General features: G+C 33.5%; 1 protein-coding gene across 1 annotated transcript; it reads left to right on the top strand.

The window, feature by feature from the left end:
• The first annotated feature begins 1,381 nt into the window (after positions 1–1,381).
• LOC128185226 (uncharacterized) lies at positions 1,382–13,658 on the top strand. The gene is made up of 5 exons (XM_052854877.1): positions 1,382–2,171; positions 2,577–2,861; positions 7,640–7,673; positions 9,297–9,622; positions 13,261–13,658. The coding sequence occupies exons 1-5, from the start codon at positions 1,382–1,384 to the stop codon at positions 13,656–13,658; spliced, it is 1,833 nt and encodes a 610-aa protein (XP_052710837.1).
• Positions 13,659–23,137: the final 9,479 nt, after the last annotated feature.

The following is a 23,137-nucleotide window of genomic DNA, read 5'->3' on the forward strand; positions in this document are numbered from 1 at the left end:
ATTTACGTCTTCCAGTGTCTAAATTGTCTGTGATAACACTACGAATCGATTTTGTAATGTACAGTTCAACAAATTCAAATGACGTATTGCCATGCTTACTGTGAAGCAAGCGAGGTTTGCATGATAAATTAATTTTTTAATATTTAATCGTGCAACTGCTGAAAATTATATGAATCCTTGTATTAGTAACAAGGAATCATTCTTTGAATATTATGAGATGATAATTTCGGTCGGGACGTGATCAAATCTATCGTTAAGCCCTTCAAGCTTTACTCAGCTTTGATCACGCCCCGACCAAAATTATCACCTCATATTTACTAAAAAAAAAATGCATGAAATGCATGATCCCTTATTTCTTATATAAGATATTGTATAATATCAATGAATTTAAAAATCGAATGTGATTTCATTCTAATCAAATTTCCCATTTATTTACTTGAATTATTATATCCACGACAATATGCCGTGGAATCAGTTTTATTCGTGGGTGTCAATGTTCGAGGGTAGCCAAAATTTTACCGGTTGTGGGGACGTAATTTCGTTGGTAGCGAGTTCTATTTCGTGAATAAATATTAAACATATGCTTGCATATATAAGATCGCGGGGATGTAAATTCGTTGGCAAGGGTTATCCACGAAAGCCTCGAACATTGGTCTCCCACGAAAAATGATGATTCTATATATATATAGTATCCAAATTTTTTTTGCTCAAATCATCAATGTAAAACATCACTATTTTAATTTAAAAAGTTAACTGATATATATCAAATTAAAGAAAACTATTTATATGATTTATAGATAATTATAACCCTTTTATTTTTCGGCAATGGAACGATGTCTTAACTAAGGCGGTATGTAGCGGCACCTTGATATCTTATAACTTCTAAATAATTTTGTGATTCTGGCATTTTCAGATCTAGGTGGAATATGAGGTGGGGAGCATTCATAGTGAATACATTTTTATGAAATAATTAAATTTCATGTAAATTGATTTTTAAAAAAAAAACCTTTAGATCTACATGTACTAAGAAACTAAATGTATTCACATAAGTTTATTATAATTGAACGACCACGTCCAGGAACTCTACATCCCCCCCCCCCCTTTCAACGAAAACAATTCCCGTACACACGCCCCTACTTGTAAAAGCTACATATCATCGGGGAAAATTCCACAAAACAGCGTTTTATAGACGTATTATGAATAATTACCTTTAAAAACAAAGGTATAGATAAGTGTGATTTCTTCCATGTACGTGCACCCGCCTGCTTGTCTTTAAATTACGAGTAAAAATAGAACAGATTAACTCGCATGTACCTTTAATGGCTTCGCTTCCGTGCACATTCGATCGATGTGCAATGTTGTGTTTAAAGAGATTTTAAACATGGCCGACTACCAAATGACAGGAAATACTAACATGGATTTAATGTGCGAGGTTCATGATGGTTGTGAGTTGTTACCACTCTACTGTATGGACTGTGATTGTCCGCTTTGCAGCTACTGCATCACTCGTAATCACGTGGGACATACATTCCAAAACGTGTCCGAGGTAGTCGAAACTCAACTTCGCCAACTGGAAGAATCTCTTGGCAACGAACACTCGGTTTTACGTTTACTGGAATTACTTTCCGATTCAGAAATAAGACAGAAACAACTCACAGAACACAGAGAAAACCTTCTCCGAAGTGTTGTGGACAGGGAGGAGGAAATAATCGAGAAAGTGAAACTATGGAGAGAGAAAATGACAGAGAAGATTATTTCTCTTACAGACAACGAGGAGAAAACGCTCCAAAAAGATACAACTCTTGCCTCTGCATTATTGAAATGTAAAGAGAGAGATTTGGACATAGATCGTGAGAGTATCAAAATTATCATTTTGAACTGTGGATTAAGGAACCTTCTAAATAAAGACACCAGTGTTCGTTGTTTTGATTTCCAGATAGGAGTGGCAAACGATGATTTGCTCAGTTTATTTGGAGAATTAATCGATGAAACAGAAGAATTGTCGTCGGATATCGTTCGGTGTGAAGAAGACGAAGAGGAAGAAGACGAAAAAGAAGAGGAAGAAGAATTTCATGACTCCGTGGATTTAAAGGTGCTAATGAAATTCACATTTGGCTCAGATTCAATTGATGACATCGTACCTTTACAAATTTCCAAAACTATTATATTGAGTAAAGGAACAGTGTATGCATGCGACTTAAGAAACGGCGATTTAAAAAACCGATCAATATTAACGGACGTGCATCAAATCGTCCTAATTCCATCTTGTGGTGATGTATTGGCATTGGTAAAAGATAACAAAAGCATTAAACGTATATCGAGCGGGAGTTTGGTGACATCTTATGTGAGTACAAAGCTGTCTAACGAAACATATTTATGTGTAGGACCAGGAGGAGAGCAAGCATATGCTTGTGTTGTACACAAATGTTAAGTAACCTTATGCTGCAGAGATTATAAAATATCTCTATTAGACCAATTTGGTAGGATTTTAAGGACATTTTCTGTGCAATTACTCAACAATCTACATTATCATCGGAGCTTTGTTACAGATGAAAAAAACGTTTTCGTCATAACAGGCCCACGATTTGTGGCATTAGTTCATGGCAAGGGGGATACTAGTACTTTCACGACAACTAAAACTTACAATGGATCTGTTGGAACAAGTCCTTCGTCTGCGTTTATTTCAAAAGACATAGCAATTGACAACCGAGGTAATATCCTGGTGGCTGTCCCTGACGACAACGCCATTCACCTTCTGGACAAGTCATTGACCTTCCAGAAGCTTCTGATGACGGAGGAGGATGGTCTTCACAGACCGACATCAGTGGCACTGGACAGTGAGGAATTCCTGTATGTGGGATGTGAGAATGGACAGATACATGTCGTAAACTATCAGTATCTCCTCAACACAAACAGACAAGCACGACTGAAATTTCAAAAGCTTAGCTCTAAAGACAGTAGTCTGGACTTCCCTGGACATTTTTGCCCCAAAATATTTGACGAGATTTTGAAAAATCAAAATGCTGAAAATTGACAACATAATTGATGTATTCATTTTTTTTGTTGAAACACACATATGGGCAAGCCATGTTCAATGTTTAGTGCTAAACAACGGTGTCAGAGGACATTGGCCAGAAGACCTGTCCACCTTCATACTGTGTCATAAGATACCCTTTTTAGACCCCCAATTTAGTAAAAAATAATCTGCAGTACAGAATGACCGAGTTTAGCGTGAAATTTATATCAACCCTAATTTCTTTAATATTATGAATTCCTTTCCCAACCATTTTTACAACAGTGGTCAAGGACTGGCTCTATTGAAATGACTATAATTTTAAAACTATGCAGAGCTAAAGGCTAATGTTTATACTGTTTAAAAGGTATTGAATAGAGCTATAAGAGTATTATCATCCACGAACTCTTGCAAAGCGTTATCACTCTGTGCTACAATTCACAATAAATATCGAACAATCATCATATTCTATACCTTTATATTTTTTACCATATGAAAGAGAGAAAACAGTCACACAGGCGACCATTATACTTATTGTCATAATACTTTATGTTTGTCAAATTGGTTCGTCATACGTAGAATCTTGTAAAATGAAAATCAAAATCGTAAAATTAATGCAATTTGCAAGAATTTGAGTTTCATCGTAACTTGACGCAAATCCCGCTGGTGTATACGTCATTTGACATACATCAGGGATGCGATGTGCAAAAGATTTAACATTTTCAGTCACTTTAACCAACAGAATTCATATAAAGCAATACCATGGTTTTATATTTTTTGGTGGATATCAATTTTCGTTTGTCATCGAAATTAAAGGCTCAATAAAGTGCAATTTCTACACTATTCAACAAATAGTATTGATTTGACTATTCACCACGAATAAAGGTATTTTTGAATCGGCGATTTTCACGAAATTCCCAAAATTTGATGCCAACGAATACTAATAAAACCACAGTACTTCATATTAATATAGGCAGATAACTAAACACAAGAATATCGGCGAAATGATAATTCAATCACGATTACAATAATGTGAAAATCATAATAGGTAGACCCCTGATGAGGCGGGCCTTAAGAGTTAAAACCATAACTCTTACAAAAACCGCCTAAACACTCTATGCATCCATAATAACAATATCAGTGTATAACGTGTACTCATAATGTGGTCTAGAGTGTCGGATCTTAATAAATTAACAACAAGTTTGGTTGATTGATGTCGTCTTTTTTCAAAACCCCTGAAAGAAAGAAAAAAAAACTTAATAAAGACTAGGCAAGGAATGTAGGACTAAATTTAGATTTTTTTTCTTCCAAAGAATGAACAGTTTCTAGTTTTTTTTTTATCTAACGCATTATATCTTTATTTAAAGATAGACAGTACCATGTATTTCTGTTGGCAAATATTTAAAACTTACTGCTTCAAGTATTTGATAATAAACCAGTTTTAGTAGTACCCTTTCTTTTGTTTTTATTGGACATTTATATATATATATATATATATATATATATATATATATATATATATATATATATATATATATATATATATATATATATAGGATGGCTCGCTTCACCGTAAATATTTCCTGACAATTGATTATGAAAGAAAGCTTGACACATACGAATCATGTAAGTCAAATAAGTAAAAAAATATGCAAATTTGAAAGAAAACAGTTATGATTTTCAAATGTATTTAAGTAAACATTAAAAAGAAACGCAGGCAAATTCGAACACGCGATCTGCGGTTTACAAGCTGTATGTCTCAACCATTGAGCTATTATGATAATTTATAAATCAAATCGATTGATAGTGACAAATTGACAAGACACTATAAATCGTTATCTTGTGTCATTGTGTCTTTAAAATTAGTACTTGATGTACATAGTTTGCTACCTTGACTACTTAATAATTCAGTATATCTCTGATGTTTTATTCCGATTTCATTCAGGGTTATATAATTTTTTTCTCATTATTTCTATTTTGACATGGAATTATCAATGAATTGGTGTTTCGGCCTACCTGTTCTATGAGTTATATATATTTTGCGTTTTTATTTGGGCAAAACACACTATTGCCTTTCTTCTTAAAGTCATAATGTTCCTTTATTTATATCCCGAATTAACATTGTTCGATCTTTTTATTTACATTTATGTCTTAGCTTTCATCAGGTATGATAAGGTACCGTCCAATATCAAACGAGTATTTAATCAGTATGCCGGTAACTTTTCACTGATATGATGCACACACACACACAGGAATGCATATTTTTCAATTTCCGTCTGCTAACCAATATAAAGATTCAAAATGTCGACTGACATTAAATTGTATCTAATGTGTGATGTTCACAGTGTTTGTGAGTTATTACCCCTCTACTGTTTGGATTGGGTTGCCCTAAAATGGAGCGAGTTCGATCGCAAACTACGTCGTAGTTCAACTAAAATGAGATCGAATTCACTTTAGTATGACCAAAATGAAGTCGTTGTCCAGTAAACGGAGAGACTCTGGCCTGACTTTGGTCAGGTAGTTTAAAGATGGCGGTGGAATGCGAAACCTCCAAATTTTGCTTTTGTTAATCAGCACAACATGCAATGTGTTAAAATTTAGCTCACACACATGTGCTTTAATGTATTGTCTTTCCTTTTCCATGAACAAATGAACAATAAAACAACAATGACAATTAACAACTTTCTCTTTTTTAATTTTAACTAGACTTCGACCAATGTGCGTTCAAACACAGACATAGGTGAGACTGTCACGTGGGGCGTAAGGTCATTAACGTATTTGATATGGTAGAAATTCAAGTACGACAACTACAGAAATATTCATATCAACTACTACATGCTGTACAACAAAACATCCACGAGAATCAAAATGTTATTGCAGAACGGCAAGAAGTAAGAACATCGAACACGTGCTCTCAGACGGATATAAGTTTAAAAACGTGACAACGAGGGACAGCATAAGCACAACGTCAAAGTTATGTCAAAATTGAGTGAGGTAAGTGCAAACTGAACAAGGACAAAGTAGCAGAGGCCACGGAAAGAAAGCCAAAAGTTTGGACCTTGTTAAACAGCGCCAAAAACTCATTCGTTTTGCGGATTCATCACAGGCGGGGTGGAGGGCGGTCGATGAATACGTCAAAAATCCGATAGCGTCCGTTTTGATAGATGAGACGGAAATTCATGAAGCTCAGAATCGTACAGAGAGGAAAAATTAAAGAAGTGGGAGTAAAGAAACGTAGAGACCAAAGAAATAATGCGCGCGCCCTTGCGCAAGACCCAACTTGTTTGAGAACAGGCCCGTGCACACGCAAACATTGAAGAATATCAATACAGTCAGTCAAGGCAACAAGGTTTTGATTGCTAAAGGCTGTTTTGTGGTATGTTCTTTGACAATGTATAGTAGATGTATTGAACTTGATGGTCAGGAAGAAAGTAGTTTTGTTCTTATCTAGACCCGTATTTAGTTAAAAAAACAAATGCAAGCTAATATACACGGCTGTTTGAATGCAAGGGATATATGTGTTGTTATTATTTGTTTATAATGAGTAAAGTAAATGCTTGTATTTTATTTTCCTGCGTTTCGTCTGTATAACGTAAAATGTTGTATTCACGGTAGACATATTTTACAAATTGTTATGGTCCAGTATTGACCAATAGAGGGAAAGGTAGTGCTAGAAATGTATTACGATTTAGTAGAGCAAATCACTTTCTAGCCGCCGATTGCATGAGCTCGATATATAGACCAAATTGATTTTTTTAATATATTTAAAATCATATGTAATATGTGAAGTCTGTCACATCCTTCCTGAGTCATTTTGCATTCATTTGGCAACAGATAAAGGTTTCTTAGAGCTTTTCACGATTGTGCATCGTTTTTGTTTCTAGGTTTTCCTGGGTTAGCTATGAAGTTATTATAAAAGGTGTGGGTTTTTTGGGGGGTTTTTTTTTGGTTTTTTGTATGATGTTACTTTTAACATTGAAAGGTGTTATATAAATTATCATAATGTGGACCATGACATTTCAGAAACCTCTGATGGTGGAGTTGATGACCTGCACATTACAACGTACTTACTAATGGACGCTGAAGGAAACCTGTATGTTGGGGGTAAGTAAATATTTTTCCATCGTGAATTATTAATAAAATCCGATTAAAAAGGCAGTTTTACAAGCTTGATTGAAATATGAAATACCGAATTCTTAAAACACTAGTTTACATGAAGATATTTCCTTAAAGTCTCGAATCATCGTGAAATTAAATAGCACAATTTCATATTCATATTTTGATTCTCTTTACATTGAACAATGATAAGTTAACAAATAATTCAAGATTCTATCCTACAGGAAGCAAATTAATATAACTACATGTGTATTTTTTTTTTTACCAAGGGACTCAATGTTGTAGTGGTCACCTGAGTATGATACAAATCTTTTAGAACTTGAAGGAATGATATATTTGATGATGCTGTTAAACCCTTGTCATGTATTTTAAAACATTTTTTCATAATGGCAAATCGAAGATATGTATCAGACTAATGGACAGCATATTCCGTAAAAAATTTATTTTCAATGTAAAGCAACATAGAAATATCATGATATTCCATTAATTTTTAATTTCTGGTATTCGTAGATCTGGCGGTTGATTCGGAACAAGGGGACGAGTGGTATATTTTTATAATTTAAAACACCTAATAAATAATAAAATGACTTATGTTTCGTACATCAAATAGATCATAAATATACAATGACCGCATGTAAACATTGATCCCTTTGCTTTTATTTTCATTATTTGAGTTATTATCGACGTTAATATCTGCAAAAAAGTGTTCAATTATTAAATTTGATTATTAAACTAACTACATTCTATTTAAAATAATAGGTTATGGGTATCATTATTGAAAAACAAATACTAGTACTGCGTTTTTATTTGAAATCATTTGCTGTAATGCACCCACCTGCATATTCTTCCTTTTTGGCACAGATAAAAGAGTGTAAATGTCGATAAATGAATACAAAGGGAACCATTATAGTGCCTTAAACGGCTTTCATTCACATTCAATTTATTCATTGTGCAATGTTGTGTTCAATATCACTTTAAACATGGCCGACTTCAATATGACAGGAAATATTAGCATGGAATTAATGTGTGAAATTCATGATGGTTGTGAATTGTTACCCCTCTGCTGTATGGACTGTGATTGTCCTATATGTAGCCACTGTATAACTAGTAATCACGTGGGACATAAATTCCAAAATGTGTCCGAGGTGGTTGAATCTAAACTTCGTCAACTGGAGGAGTCTCTTAGCAACGAACACGCGGTTTTACGTTTACACGAATTACTTTCTGATTCAGAAAACAGACAAAAACAACTCGCGGAACACAGAGAGAACCTTCTCCGAAATGTTGTGGACAGAGAGGAGGAAATAATCGAGAAAGTGAAACTATGGAGAGAGAAAATGACAGAGAAGATCATCAATTTTACTGACAACGAAGAGAAAATGCTCGGAAAAGATACGACCCTTGCCTCTGCATTATTGAAATGTAAAGAGAGAAATTTGGAAATAAATCGTGAGGGTATCAAAATAATCTCTTTGAACTGCGCATTAAGGAACCTTCTTAACAATGATACCAGTGTTTGTTGTTTTGATTTCCAAATAGGAGTGGCAAACGATGACGTGTTCAGTTTATTTGGGAAATTAATCGATGAAACAGAAGAACTGTCGTCCGATATCTATCAGTGTGAAGAAGAAGAAGAAGAAGAAGAAGAAGAAGAAGAAGAAGAAGAAGAATATTATGACTGTTTTGATTTAAAGATGTCGATCAAGTACACATTTGCCTCAGATTCAATTGATAACATTGTGCCTTTACAACATTCCAAAACTATCATTTTGAACAAAGGGACAGTTTTTGATTGTTATATGAGAACCAGCGGTTTAAAACATGGAGCAGCAGTTTTGAAAGACGTGCAACAAATCGTTTTAATTCCATCATGCGGTGATGTATTGTCATTGTTGAAAGATGGAAAGTGTATTAAACGTATCTCGAGCGGAAGTTTGTTGACTACTTATATGAGTACAATGCTTACAAACGAAACGTATAAATGTATAGGACCAGGTGGAAAACAAGCATATGCTTGTGTTTTGCACGAACTGGAAAATAAAAAACCAGGCAAAGTTTACAAAATTTCTCTCTCAGACGAATTTGGAAGAATTTTAATGACATTTACTGAGCGTCTTCTATCAATTGGTTTCATAATGCCTCTATATGAAGTTTATGATTCTTCTAGGATATTTGTTGCTGCTGCAAAAAACACGTTTGTTCAAATGGGCTCACGATCAGTGAAGTTGATCCATGGCTATGAAAATGCATGTTCATTTACTACAAGTAAAAGCTACAACGGATCCGTAGGAACAAGCCCTTCGTTTGCGTTTATTCCAAAAGACATAGCAATTGACCACCGAGGTAATATCCTGGTTGCTGTCCCTGACGACAACGCCATTCATCTCCTGGACCCAACCTTGACCTTCCAGAAACTTCTGATGACGGAAGAGGATGGTCTCCACAGACCAACATCAGTGGCACTGGACAGTGAGGGATACTTGTACGTGGGATGTGAGGATGGACAGATACATGTCTTGAATTATCAGTACTTTCTTGACACTGATAGACTAACGAGGTTGAAAATTAAACAATCAGGATGATATATGTCTTGGTGGGGATATAATGATCTTGAACAATGATTTGAAAACTATTTGTTAAAAATTTACTCTACTAAAAGGATGGAATGCTCATGTTTTAAACATGCAGCGCGACCGAGCGCGCGGTCTTGTTTTTCCACCATTCTCTATAAATTAATCCATTTTAATTCACCTTTAATGCCCTTCTTTGGAGGCGTAAATTATCTATTCTAAGTCCAATTATCTATTCACAAGTTTATTCCGTTTTTACATACTACCAATTTAAACAAATATAGGTCACTTTCTAAATCTGACTCTCAAACTTTTCTCTTACGCTTTCACCCATACCATATTCTAATAATTATTATTAAAGCATTGCAAACAAAAAGTTCACGTCCATGAGTATTTTCACAAATTTCATTAAAAAAAATCCAGTTTATAATTTATAAAATCTTTTGAACCCATTTATTTCTTCTTTTTTTAAAACACAGTTCAATAAAAATTAGACGTTGTGCATGACAAATGTACTGAAAGAGTTAATATTTTTACTGCAATGAAAATCGTGTTTGTGTGTCAAAGTTGTTCTGGAATTCATAATTTATTTATTTCATTTTCACTCGAACTTTGAATTTTTTTACATCACGTGATTGTGAATGAAAGCAACGAAATTGACAACAATGAAATTGAGGCAATTTTATAGAAATAAACAGGTAATGAGAATTAGTCATGCATATGGTCATTCACATGAGAAATATAGCGTCTTTACTCATAATGGTAAGAAATTTCTTCACTTTGTGCTACCTTAAAACGATCTTTTAAATGAGGCACCTTACGAAAAAAGGAAATGAAAATCATTGGCGGACATGAATGTTAAAATATTCTTATAATAAAATGCTGTATTGATAATAAAAGTATATTTATTATCTTTATATCTTACAATATACTTGTATATGATTTGCACTTGTGGCTTGTCTTCATCTCTCTTGATCATTTTCAGCCAAATCTGTTGAAATCCGTGGTCTTTTTACCCTCTGTGAATGCGATGTGGAACGAAAGACTGGGCTTGCAATGTTTATTGTATTTTCCGTCTTAAATAATATTTTTAGCGATAAATTGAGAAATTTTGGATTTCACTTAGCATAATTTTTACAAAGTTAATATTATGAACTTTGCTAGAAAAGTAATATAAGTTGGACTTTTGCGCAATTTTTATATCTATATGTACCTCATATAAGATTGTCTTATAAATAATAAGACAATCGTAAATCCATTCATTCAACCCATACAATCACGCAATACTCTGAAAGAGAAGACTGGTTAGCAAGGTGGTGTATTTTGTCTGGGTTTGTTCATAGTGAATAATTAAAATCCCGTTTTATTTGAGGGAAGTCTACTTCAAGAGTAATCGTTTGAGATCAAAGTGAGCCGCAATAATGATTTCATAATGCATTATACGGGTATCGTAAATGGAATTGAATCAAGTCAATACAGATAAAACATCGGAGAGGGCTACATTATTGCAGCTATTCACTACCTTGATATGCTTTTTCATCCATCATTTTGCTGGTTTTTGTAAGACAAGGATTAAATTTTAATCATACAGAATTTTATATAAGTATCTTTTGAATATGTCATTGGTTGTTTAAAAAAATTCGGTGTAGAGACTTCTGCTAAACGCATAATTTATAGAAATATTAATATAACGTTAAAATGCTGTTCTGACATATTTATGTGAAAGCTTTCGACGTATTTTCCTCTATTTCTTAAAATATTATAGGTTTAAAACTGAGAAGGCTGAAATGTAATTGATCAAGTTCTATCCAATTTATCGTACAGTCAAACCTTCATCCACCTCACGGACTTCACAAAATAATCATGATGATGTTAATCAAATAGATTACTTTAACTTTTATGAATTAATTATTATTTAAAAAAAACACACTCCAAAAGAAAACCCGTCAATATTAATCGCTAACAACGTTAAAAGTACTTAAGATATACACACATGTAATTGATTAACTTTTTTGCTCATTTGAGTTCAGCAGTGTATATTTTAATAGGTGCAGGTTTTTAAATTTCACCTGTCGAGATTTTAATACCAATAAGTAATCAAAAACACATACATAAAGCAAAATATTGTAATTTTAAAAATATGTGGATAAACAAAGGTATCTCCCTTCAATGATGACAAGCCCAAGACAGCAAGATCAGGGGAAACAGAGCATTCATAAAACAATTCCAGTAACTCTCGTTTCAGCACAGTGCAATATCTGTGATAAAAAATACTTTTAGATATGGCTGACTTCAACATGTCGCGTGACATAACCTTGTCGGATTTGATATGTGAAATCCATGATTGTGAGTTGTTACCTCTCTACTGTACGGACTGTGATTGCCCTCTATGTGGAGACTGTGTCACTTGTGATCACGTTGGACATAAGGTAAAAAAAAGTGTCCCAGGTAGTGGAAACTCAATTACGACAACTAGAGGAAAGTCTTAGTAACGATAACTCTATTTTATTTTTGAGGGAACTACTAAATAATTCAGAAAGCAGACAAAAACATCTCCGAGAACGCAGTGAAAGTCTTCTCCGAAATATTGTGGACAGAGAGAAGTAAATAATCGAGAAAGCAAAAATTTGGAGAGAGAATATGACGAGGACCATCGTAAATCTTAAAAACAACGAGGAGCAAACGCTAAAAAGAGATAAAGCCCTCGCTTCTGCACTACTTGTGTATAAAGGAAAAAAATTAGACTTCGTAATTAATCATGAGTGTGTTAAAATTATTGCTCTGAACTGCGGATTAAAGAACATTCTAACTAAAGATAACAGACAATTGTTTAGTCTTCAGTCATTAGATTTCAGAGTAGGAATAGCTAATGATAATTTGTTTTGTCTATTTGGGAAATTAATCGATGAAACAGAAGAATTTTCGTCTGATATCTATCAGTGTGAAGAAGAAGAAGAAGAAGAAGAAGAAGAAGAAGAAGAATTTTATGACTCGTTGGATTTACAGATGTCTCGTTGGATTTACAGATGTCGGTAAAGTTTGATATTTCCTCGAAGTCAATTGATAACATCGTGCATTAAAAAAATTCCACAATTATTGTTTTAAATAAAGGCACGGTGTATGATTACAATTTGAAAACCGGCGATTTTAAACATCGACCTCCTATTTTAAAGGACGTGCTTCATATTGTTTTGATTCCATCATGCGATGACGTATTGTCATTGATGAAAGACAGAAAGTGCATTAAACGTATATCAAGCGGGAGTTTGGTAAATACGTATATGAGTACACAGCTTTCTTACGAAGAGTATGAATGCACAGGACCTGGAGGAGAGCGAGCATACGCTTGTGTGGTACACAGATCAGAAATAAATAAAAGCAGATATTTCAAAATTTCTCTCTCAGACGAATTTGGAAGAATTTTGATGACATTAACCTCAACAATCGAGACCTTTAATTCATGGGATAACCGGGTTTTAGTTACTGATGTGAAAAACGCATTTATCAAAATAAGCTCACCATCAGTTACAATAGTTTTTGCAGAGGGAAATACTTACACAGATACTAAAACCTATCATGGATCCTTGGGAACAAGTCCATCGTCTGGGTTTCGTCCAACAGACATTGCAGTAGATCGCTGTGGAAATATCCTGGTGTCTGTTCCTAACGATAACGCAATTCACCTTCTGGACAAGACCTTGACCTTCAAGAAGCTTCTGATGACAGAAGAGGATGGTCTCCACAGACCGACAGCTGTGGCACTGGACGCAGAGGGATACCTGTGTGTGGGGTGCGAGAATGGTCAGATACATGTTGTTAATTATCAGTGTCTCCTTAACACGAACAGACTGAGACGGCTGAAGTTTCCAAAGATCAGCTCTAACGACAGTAGCTTGAACTTTCCCGGACATTTCTGTCAGAAAACATTTGATGAGATTTTGAAAAATTATGATGCTTAAAACTGACAACATATTTATACAACTTATGTATTCATTAACTCTAAAACACATGACTAAAAGCTCACATTACTTTTCTTGTTTAGTAGTTGTAACGTTTACCTACGAAGCCAAGAATTTCAGTCAAAAATTGAGAATTCTGCATGTGTTAACTGTACTATACATTATTGTTTATATATGTATATTTTTATTTATCAAAGATAAATAAAATAACAGAGCCATTGCATGTTTTGGAGGAAGAGATCCGTGTATTAAAACTCCAATATAAACATATTAAGTTTTAATGAAAATGTATGTTTGTTGATATCAGTATTCGTATTGAATATTCAGGTTTAAGAAAAATAAACATATCTGTAAAAAAAACTTGTCAACAGGGAAACAAGCTCTAAGTTCGACCTAACTGGTACTTTGCAATTTACACGTATGTTCTTTCGGATACATATGTGTAGAAATTCGTCATTACACAAACTAATGACGTAATACATATATTTTCCTTTCTACACGTACGCGTACACGTTGGTTTGCTAAACCTCTCTGGTATATAAAATGTCAATTCTTTGAGAATGTGTAATTGTACGAAGGTTGTCCAAAAAGTGGACATATAATTTCATAATAAATAGCGTCGCTATTTTTGGGAAAATATTGTTATACCTTAATATATCTGTTTTGATTTTAAGCAATAGTCTTTTCGTAATAACATGTTTTTGTCATAAGTAGATTCTTGTAAAATAACAAAAAATATTTTTTTTTTTTTATCAAAATTGCAAGCCTCAATTTCTGATCTTCAATATAAATAACCATGAAAATCCCGTTTGTGTCTAGAATGTATTCGTCATGTGACAAACATTAGGAATTTCACGAAAGTTTTAAATTATATTTTCAATCACTCTACACAACAGAATTTATATTAAAAATAACACAATCATTTCATTAACTCTGTTGTATATCAATTTTTTTTGTGTGGATTTTTGTTATGCTATAGACGAGATAAAAAGTTCAATGAAGTTGAATTTTTAATAACAAAAAGTACTGATTGGACCATTGACCATAAATTTACTTATTCTTGATACTGTAATGTTTACAAATCCCCCCAAATTGATACGAATATTAATGATACCATTATTTTTAGACGGGGTCACGTGAACCCGTTTATAAGTTTACTGTGACCAGCCGAAGTCTCAAACCGGAAGGCACGCGTAGAACACATGAATTGAGTCTGCACGTAAGATAATAGTGCAGAAAGTTTCATGCATTTCAGTTAATATATATAATAAAAACACGCATTAAATCTTTTAAAGTCCTCTGTGTATAAACCAAATTTTATTTAGAAAATAAACAAATAGTTTTATTGATCAAAATATTCTTGCTCGGGTTCAATGTTGAATGAGTTACGTAACTGAATGCACAACGCCGTTGACGATTCATTTGGTGTACAAGCTCATTCATCAATAGATCTAGAAGAGGTTGAAAGTTGAATCGAAAGTAAAGTTCCCAAACGCAATGTGCCATTTTTGAAAAATACTACCTAACTTCATGCACAAACCGAAGTTAAAATCAGGACGGATGATACAAAGATGTCTTACATATTAAATAGGTGTTTCATTGGCTTCCAGTCTAATTGCGGCGTGACTGCTGTTCGTCTCTGAAGGAATTTTGTACATAGAAAATAAAAACAAGTCTGAATTTGCCTTCGCATTCTTTGGCTCTTTAATTAATTAAACTAGATTTAAATTTTGAACAATGGACTGTAAGCAAAATCTTTATACATGTAGATTATACATTTTGGGTGACCAATACATCAAATAATATATACAATCTTATCGATTGAAGAACCAAGTTAAATGTTAATGTTCATGTTGTCTGGTTTAGTTGGAATCAGGCTTGGGGTGAATTATATTGTAGAGTAATGCATTACATTACCATTTTTCATGAATTATGGCATTGAATTACTTTATTTTCTTTTATAATTGACCTTTCCTAGATATAATTATCTTCAGATGTTTTTATGTAGAGGAAATCTGAATGAGATTGCTTTGTTTAGCCCTGCACAAAAATGTCTTTACTTTGCCGAGTATTTTTGTACAGCTAACGGTTTTAATCCATTAATAATTGTGATGGTTGTGGTTGGGTTATATTCAAACAAAAAATCCACCGATCTTACATATCAAAACTTTAACAACTTTTTAACATCATTATTTTTAGGGTCTTCCGTTTGACCGATTTGCATGAAATTTACAGGACACATTGAGCATCAAATATACTTGATATTATTAAATTTCTTGCTGATGACGTCACTTCCGGTTCGAGATTTTGAGGATTTAGTGAATTAATAAGCGAATATAAGGTTTATTAATTCGTACTTGGTATCATTCGGATTTTGTTAACTCGTACCAAGAATAATTCGATTTTTATGGTCTTAGTTTCTTTTGTGTGTTGGTTTTAGACCTCTGCTTTTTACAGGAACTTCTAGCTTTGCTTTCGACATTACCGGAAGACCCACTCGTTGCTTAGCAACGAGCTTTGCTCTAGTTAAAGTATAGTTCTATATTGAACTTACAGAGCGACTATTCATCTTTTTGCTTTTTTATTGATCTATAGTAATTACCGTATACTATGCACAGTGTTATTCATGAGCAGCATTAAAACCCACAGATTTTTGAGTGTATGTAAAAATGACAATGAAAAACCGTCAACCATCTCAAAAATCCATAAAAAGAAATACAAATTCAAAGCAGAGCAACACGGACGTAAAAAAAGATAGAGGTAGGATCAGGTGCCTAGCTAGGAGGAGTGAGCATCCTCTGCTGACCGGTCGCACCCGCCATGTGCTCCGTGTCACAATTGGGCATGCTATAATCGAAGTAAATGTCAAAATCGGGAAAAAGTCACAATAGGGTAACGTTGATGATTTAGTTTGTTTGTGATGGTCAAAATACAAACATTCAGCCAACACGGACCTCCATTACATTGAAGGTAGATTTATACATTTAAATGTATGCTATATGCACCAATTCAACAAACATCAGTGCGTGAAGTGCACGACGGTTGTGATTTGCTACCTATATACTGCGCGGATTGTTATTGTCCTTTATGTAGCGACTGTGTAACTCGTGATCACGTTGGACATACAATCAGAAAAGTGTCAGAAGTCGCCGAAACTCAACTACGACAATTAGAAAAATCTCTTTAAAGTGAAAACTTGGTTTTACGTCTTAGCTAACTGTTTACTGATGCGGAAAGACGGATGAAAAAACTCACAGAACAAAGAGAGAGGCTACTACAAAATTTCGTGGTCAGAGAGGACGAAGTAGTCGAGAAAGTGAAACTATGGAGAGAGAAGATGACAGAGAAGATTCTTAATCTGGCAGACAAACAACAGACGTCGCTTGATAAGGAAGGAGCGTTATTGTCCGCCCTACTTCAATATGAAGGTGAAGGTCTATACATGGGAATGAAACGTGATGGAATCCAAATATTCTTACTGAACCAATAATTCAGGAACCTTATAACTGACAAAAGTGCAAGGCGATCTTGCGTTGAGTTTGGAGAATCTTGATTTCAGAATAGAAAATTTCGCTGAAAAACTACTGTATTTGATCTTTTAGGAAAATTGATCGATGAAACAGAAGACATGTCTTCTAATACATATAGCGAGGAAATAGGAGAAAATAAAGAGGAGGAAAAACATGATGATGATGATGATGATGATGATGATGATGATGATGATGATGATGATGATGATGATGATGATGATGATATTTTTTATGACTCATTGGATTTAAAGATGTAAATAGAATTCAAATTTTGTTCAGATTCCGTTGAAAATATCGTTCCATAAGGAGATTCAAAAACTCTGATGTTGATTAATGGAAATGTATATGACTGTGATGTGAAAAAGAGAGATTTACTTAATCAAGCTATTTTATCAAACGTGCTTCAAATCTCCCTGATTCAATCATGCAATGATGTATTGATATTAATGAAAGACCAGAAACACATCAAACGTATCACCAAGGGAAAACCGGTGACTACATATGATATATCAAATAATGCAAAAGAGATTATTCTCGGGGTAGGCGCGGCCGGGGATCAAGCATATGCATGAAAAATGAACTCTCTTGTATCGAAAAGATACGCATATTCTGAAACAATAAGTATATAATTTGCTTCGTCCTTATCAGTTATTTTTCTTTACATCTTATTAAATGTTTCTAATTTATCCAAGAACACAGACACTACTCGTATAATCCTAGATAGGACACAATTAAAACTGAATTGATTAACATAATGTTAAAGGTTTGAAATTCAAAAAAAATGTAATTTTTATTTACACAATCATGAATGCATTAGACCTGATAAAGCATTATGTTTATGATGCAAAAACGTGTATCATTTACGTATAGGTTGCCTAATTTTCTGATTCACGATGTATACAAAAAATTATAATATAATTCACATTAAATGTTTCAAACAAGTTTTGATCAATTTTTTTTTATTTTTGATTTTCGTAATTATACAGATTATTCAACAACAAAAAAGTTGCTAAAGAGAGATCTCTAGGCGGAAAGTGATACTAGTATTGAGATGAAAACGTTACAAGAGCAAAACACACAATATATGTATGGTTGATACAGTGTAAAATGTATCATGTCACTGAAACTAGAAGAGCCAAAGAGATCTATTAATTTTTTCACGAAATATATTTGCAATGTGTTTGAATATTGTAAATCGTTTTGATGGGAGCGATAACGGTCCCAAAAGGAATCAATCAAATCGATATCGATGTGATGTTATCATTGTTATCTTTACTTTCTTTCTGTTCGCTACAAGACAATTGGGCTGTAGTGGGTGTCATATGTATGCTGGTTTTAACAACTTATAAATTTTTATTATGAGAAAAATATATAACGTTAGGTGTCTGTGATTTAAAAGACAGTAACAACACAGTGATCAAAATAGTCATAGTCTGTTAAAATAACGGAAATTAAGTTTAGGAGGGTGAACGTGTAAAAGATAAAATCAATCGATATATACATACCTGATTAAGAAATGCTATGGGCCAGTCAAATTATGTAATTCATACTCTTTGCCAATTCTTTGATTTGAAACACGCAGTTCCAAACCCAGTGTTTGTGGTATGCATGCTAACGTGCAGATAAGACTTTCAATATGGCAGTTTTCAAAATGTCAGGAAACATGAACTTGGAACTAATGTGTGAGGTTCATGATTGTAGTGAGTTGTTACCCCTCTATTGCAAGGACTGTGATTGTCTTCTATGTGGCGACTGTGTTACTCGTGATCATGTGGGACATAAAATCCGAAAGGCATCCGAGGTGGTCGAAAGTCAAGAGCTACAGTTGAAGGAATCTCTTAACAGCGATAAATCAATTTTATTACTGCAAAAGTTGTTAAATAATTCAAAAGGAAGTAAAAAACAACTGGCAGAAAACAGGGAGAATCTTTTACGAAATGTTGTGAATAGAGAGGAGGAAATAATCGAGAAAGTAAAACTTTGGAGAGAGAAAATGACTGAAAAAATCATTCATCTCGCAGATATTCAGACAAAATGTCTCATAAAAGGTATAGCTCTTACTTCTGCCCTACTTCAAAGTAAAGACAGCGGCCTGAACTTGAAAAAAGATTATAGTAGTGTCGAAATTATCTTTTTGAACCACGGATTAAGAAACCTTTTGGAAAAAAGAAATAGAAACTGGTATAACAATTGGTGTTTAGGAAATCTCAATTTCAAAATAGGCATTGTCGCTGAGAACATATTTGATCTATTTGGGAAATTAGTTGACGAAACAGAAGAGTTGTCTTCTGATATCAATCAGAATAAAGAAAAGGAAGAAGAAAAAGAAATATTATATGGTTCATTTGGTTTAAAGATAATGAAATTCAAGTTTGCTTCAGGTCCCGTTAATAACATCATACCGGTAAGGAATCTTCTTCTGCGTAAAGAAAAAGTAGCTTTTTATGATTTTGATGTGAAGAAAGGAACTTTAAATCATCGAATGAAAAATATCTTATCAAACGTCCATCAAATCGCCCTGATTCCGTCATGTGGTGACGTATTGACATTGATGAATAGTTTTCAACGCATTCTTCGCATCACCAAAGGAGGTATGGTTACTACGTACATCAGTACAAAGATACCAAACGAAAGTTATTGCTGTGTAGGAAATGCAGGGAAGCAAGCATATGCATGTGTTGTACACGTAGTCGAAAAAAACAGTTATTGGACAACAAAACTATCTCTACTAGATCAATATGGTCGAATTTTGATGTCTTTTACCTTACTAGACATCTCGAAGTGTATAAAAAAGCGAATTTTCGTTTCTGATGAAGCAAACAAATTTGTCACAATAGACGAAAGAACAGTGAAAGTTGTCGAATGCACAAGAGATATACATGTAGTCAAAGTGATCAAAGCTTATAGAGGATGTGTTGGAACAAGCCCTGCCTATTCATTCAGCCCAAGGGACATAGCAGTAGATATGCGTGGCAATATTCTGGTGGCCGTTTTTAACGACAACGCCATCCACCTTTTGGACCAAACCTTGACCTTCCAGAAGCTTCTGATGACAGCAGAGGATGGTCTCCAGAGACCAACATCAGTGGCGCTAGACGCCGAGGGATACCTGTATGTAGGGTGTGAGGATGGACAGATACATGTTATGAATTACCAGTACCTCCTGAATACAAATAGACAGACGCGATTAGAAATTGAACACTCAAAATAAATTCCTAAACAAATGTTTTATGAAGATTTTTGCCCGAAATTTTCAGAGGAGAATTAGTTAAAATTGGGAAAAACTGATTGTTTCAAAGCAAAAAATAAAAATGTCCGACTGCTTTCCTATATCGATTTAGAGAAAGATAACATTTTTTAAAATCAAACCTGATGTAAATTAAACAGTTTGATGTAAATAATCAGCAAAAAAAAGTTTGTAACATTTTCCTTATTAATCATATTAATGTAATTTTAATATGATTTATGAGTAATCCTTGTTTAATTAAACTTTTAAAGAAGAAATCAATTTATATATATATTTCATGTAATCAGTTATGTATAAGGTTCTTATATGTCAACATAATACATTAAATTTTATTGATGGAGTGGGAAATATGAAGATTTATTCCCCTATGAAAAATCATTTTCCCGTCGGCATTGCCAAGGTGAAATTTGATTTATCAAGGGGGGGGGGGGGGTAATTTTTTTTCTTCATTTTATTGATTTGCCAAAAGAAAGATGTAATTATGACCAATAAAATGGGTTTTTTTGTAATTCATGCGGGTTATGACAGTTGCAAATGTTGCATATAAGTAACCTGCTACAATGTCACCACCTTAATATCGCGCTCTAATCAACCAAAAAAAACCCCATTTTATTGTTTAAAAATATACTCCAATCAGTACTTTAATAACTATCAAAAGAAGAGATTGTAATTTGAGAAGATAAATACTGCACCAGTGAATGTTTATGGGGACTGGTTTAATCCAGTAAGATACATGTATAACCGTTGCATCACTAATTAATACATAATACCACTGAATTCAATAAAATATAAAGGGGTCTCGTTTTCCCTCAGTCTTACATGGTTTTTACAGATAACTTCTTTAAATCATTGCCTTTATAAATTCAAAATATAGGAAATCCTGTTACATATTTTTATTTGACAGCCAATATAACTATTCCATAAAAACAGCACATAACCTATTTGTAAAAACTACATACTTTAGAGTTACGTGTATGTCTCTTGCATTTGTAATAAATGAAAATCCAACATTTTATTTATTATGAAATAACATATATTGATCTACAAAACAATAAAAAAAAATGTCATAGAATATAAAGTAGCATTCATCGTCATTAGGGCATTTAATACAAAATGTACTGAGATAAAGTACAAAGGTATATGATAAATAGATATATAGTCTGATTTTTAACGTAACAACATTTTTGACTGATTATTTTTCTGATAGAGAGGTTTAGCAAACCAACGAATACGTGTACGTGTAGAAAGGAAATTATATGCATTATGTCATAAGTTTTCATTATCAAGAATTTGTACACGTATACATGTACACTATGGACAAACGCGAAAATTGCAAAGCACACGTATGGTCTAACTTGTAGCTTATGTTTACTTGTTGTCTATTTACATGAACAACTGGGTTTATTTTTCTAAAACTTTAATATTTACATGTAATGTAACTTCTGATATAAAGAAACATAATTCTCGTTAAAATGTATTCATCGCTTCTTGTAAAACATGCAAGGACTCTTAATCGTATGTTATTAAAAAAATATACACATATGATATCATGAAAACAATGTATGTAGTTAAATAAAAATGATACTCACATTCTTCAGTTTTCGACTGTGGTTACCAATATTCAGATAAAAGGACAGGATATAAAAATACGTTTAAAGCATCTATAAGAACGTCAACAATACAATAGATAACAGTGGACTGGGTGGAGGCTACTTGGTGATTCCGATCACCCCACAAACCAATCGTACATGTAGTACTTAGAACCAAAGTTCTACCAATTATTGACAGAGTGTACTTAAAATCATAATTCTACCATTGTCAGACTGAATAGTGTTTACAATCATGGTTTTACTGATGTTGCAATAAGTAGTAGTTAAACCCAGATTTATCAATTATGGACCAGCATTCTACAAATATTGGACAGAATAGTACTTACAATTATAGTAATACTAACAATGGACTGATTAATTACTACATGTAACTACCATGATAGTTCTAACAATGGTGGACTGAATAGTACTTACAATTATAGGTACATTAACATCGTTTAAGTTCTTTGTTTACATTTAGGAAGACAAGATGCCTTTTTAACTTTAATCTGTTCCAAAGTTAATTGATTCACACAATTAATATTATTATAATCAGCAAGCTATAGCTATTGTTTTCATGCTAAGACAATTAAGGTTAGATTACATGCATGATATGAGTTGTTTGCTTTTCTACAAAAAGTTATGTTTTTAGGTGCATTTATGAAAACGATCTTGTAAATGAATAGCAATGTAAAACGGTTTTATCAATATCCATTTGAAATAAGAACTTTAAAAAGTTATTGAATTGTGATAAAGAAATGTGAAATAGGTCTGATATGAATAGAATCCTTTATCTTGAATAAACATAATCATTTTATGGATTTAGAGCATACAATTAAACACGCACTTTTGAAATCCACGGATAGTTGAATGCATTAAACATTCACAAAAAAGACCTTCAATATGGCTGACTTCAGAATGTCGGGAAACACTAACTTAGATTTAGTATGTGAAGTCCACGATTGTGAGTTATTACCCCTTTACTGTATGGACTGTGATTGCCCTCTCTGTGGCGACCGTGTCACTCGTGATCACGTGGGACATCAAGTCCGAAAAGTGTCCGAAGTGATTGAAACTCAAGTACGACAACTCGAGGAATGTCTAGACAGCGAC

This window comes from Crassostrea angulata, chromosome 5, assembly GCF_025612915.1.
Source record: "Crassostrea angulata isolate pt1a10 chromosome 5, ASM2561291v2, whole genome shotgun sequence".
NCBI classification, from domain to species: Eukaryota; Metazoa; Mollusca; class Bivalvia; order Ostreida; family Ostreidae; genus Magallana; species Magallana angulata.

Coding starts and splice junctions, on each gene's coding strand:
- LOC128185226 (XM_052854877.1), top strand. CDS start 1,382: ATGGCCGACTACCAAATGACAGGAAATACTAACATGGATTTAATGTGC. Junction 7,674..9,296: donor TCGGAACAAGGGGACGAGTG/GTATATTTTTAT, acceptor TGATTCTTCTAG/GATATTTGTTGCTGCTGCAA. Junction 9,623..13,260: donor GGGATACTTGTACGTGGGAT/GTGAGGATGGAC, acceptor ATACTTACACAG/ATACTAAAACCTATCATGGA.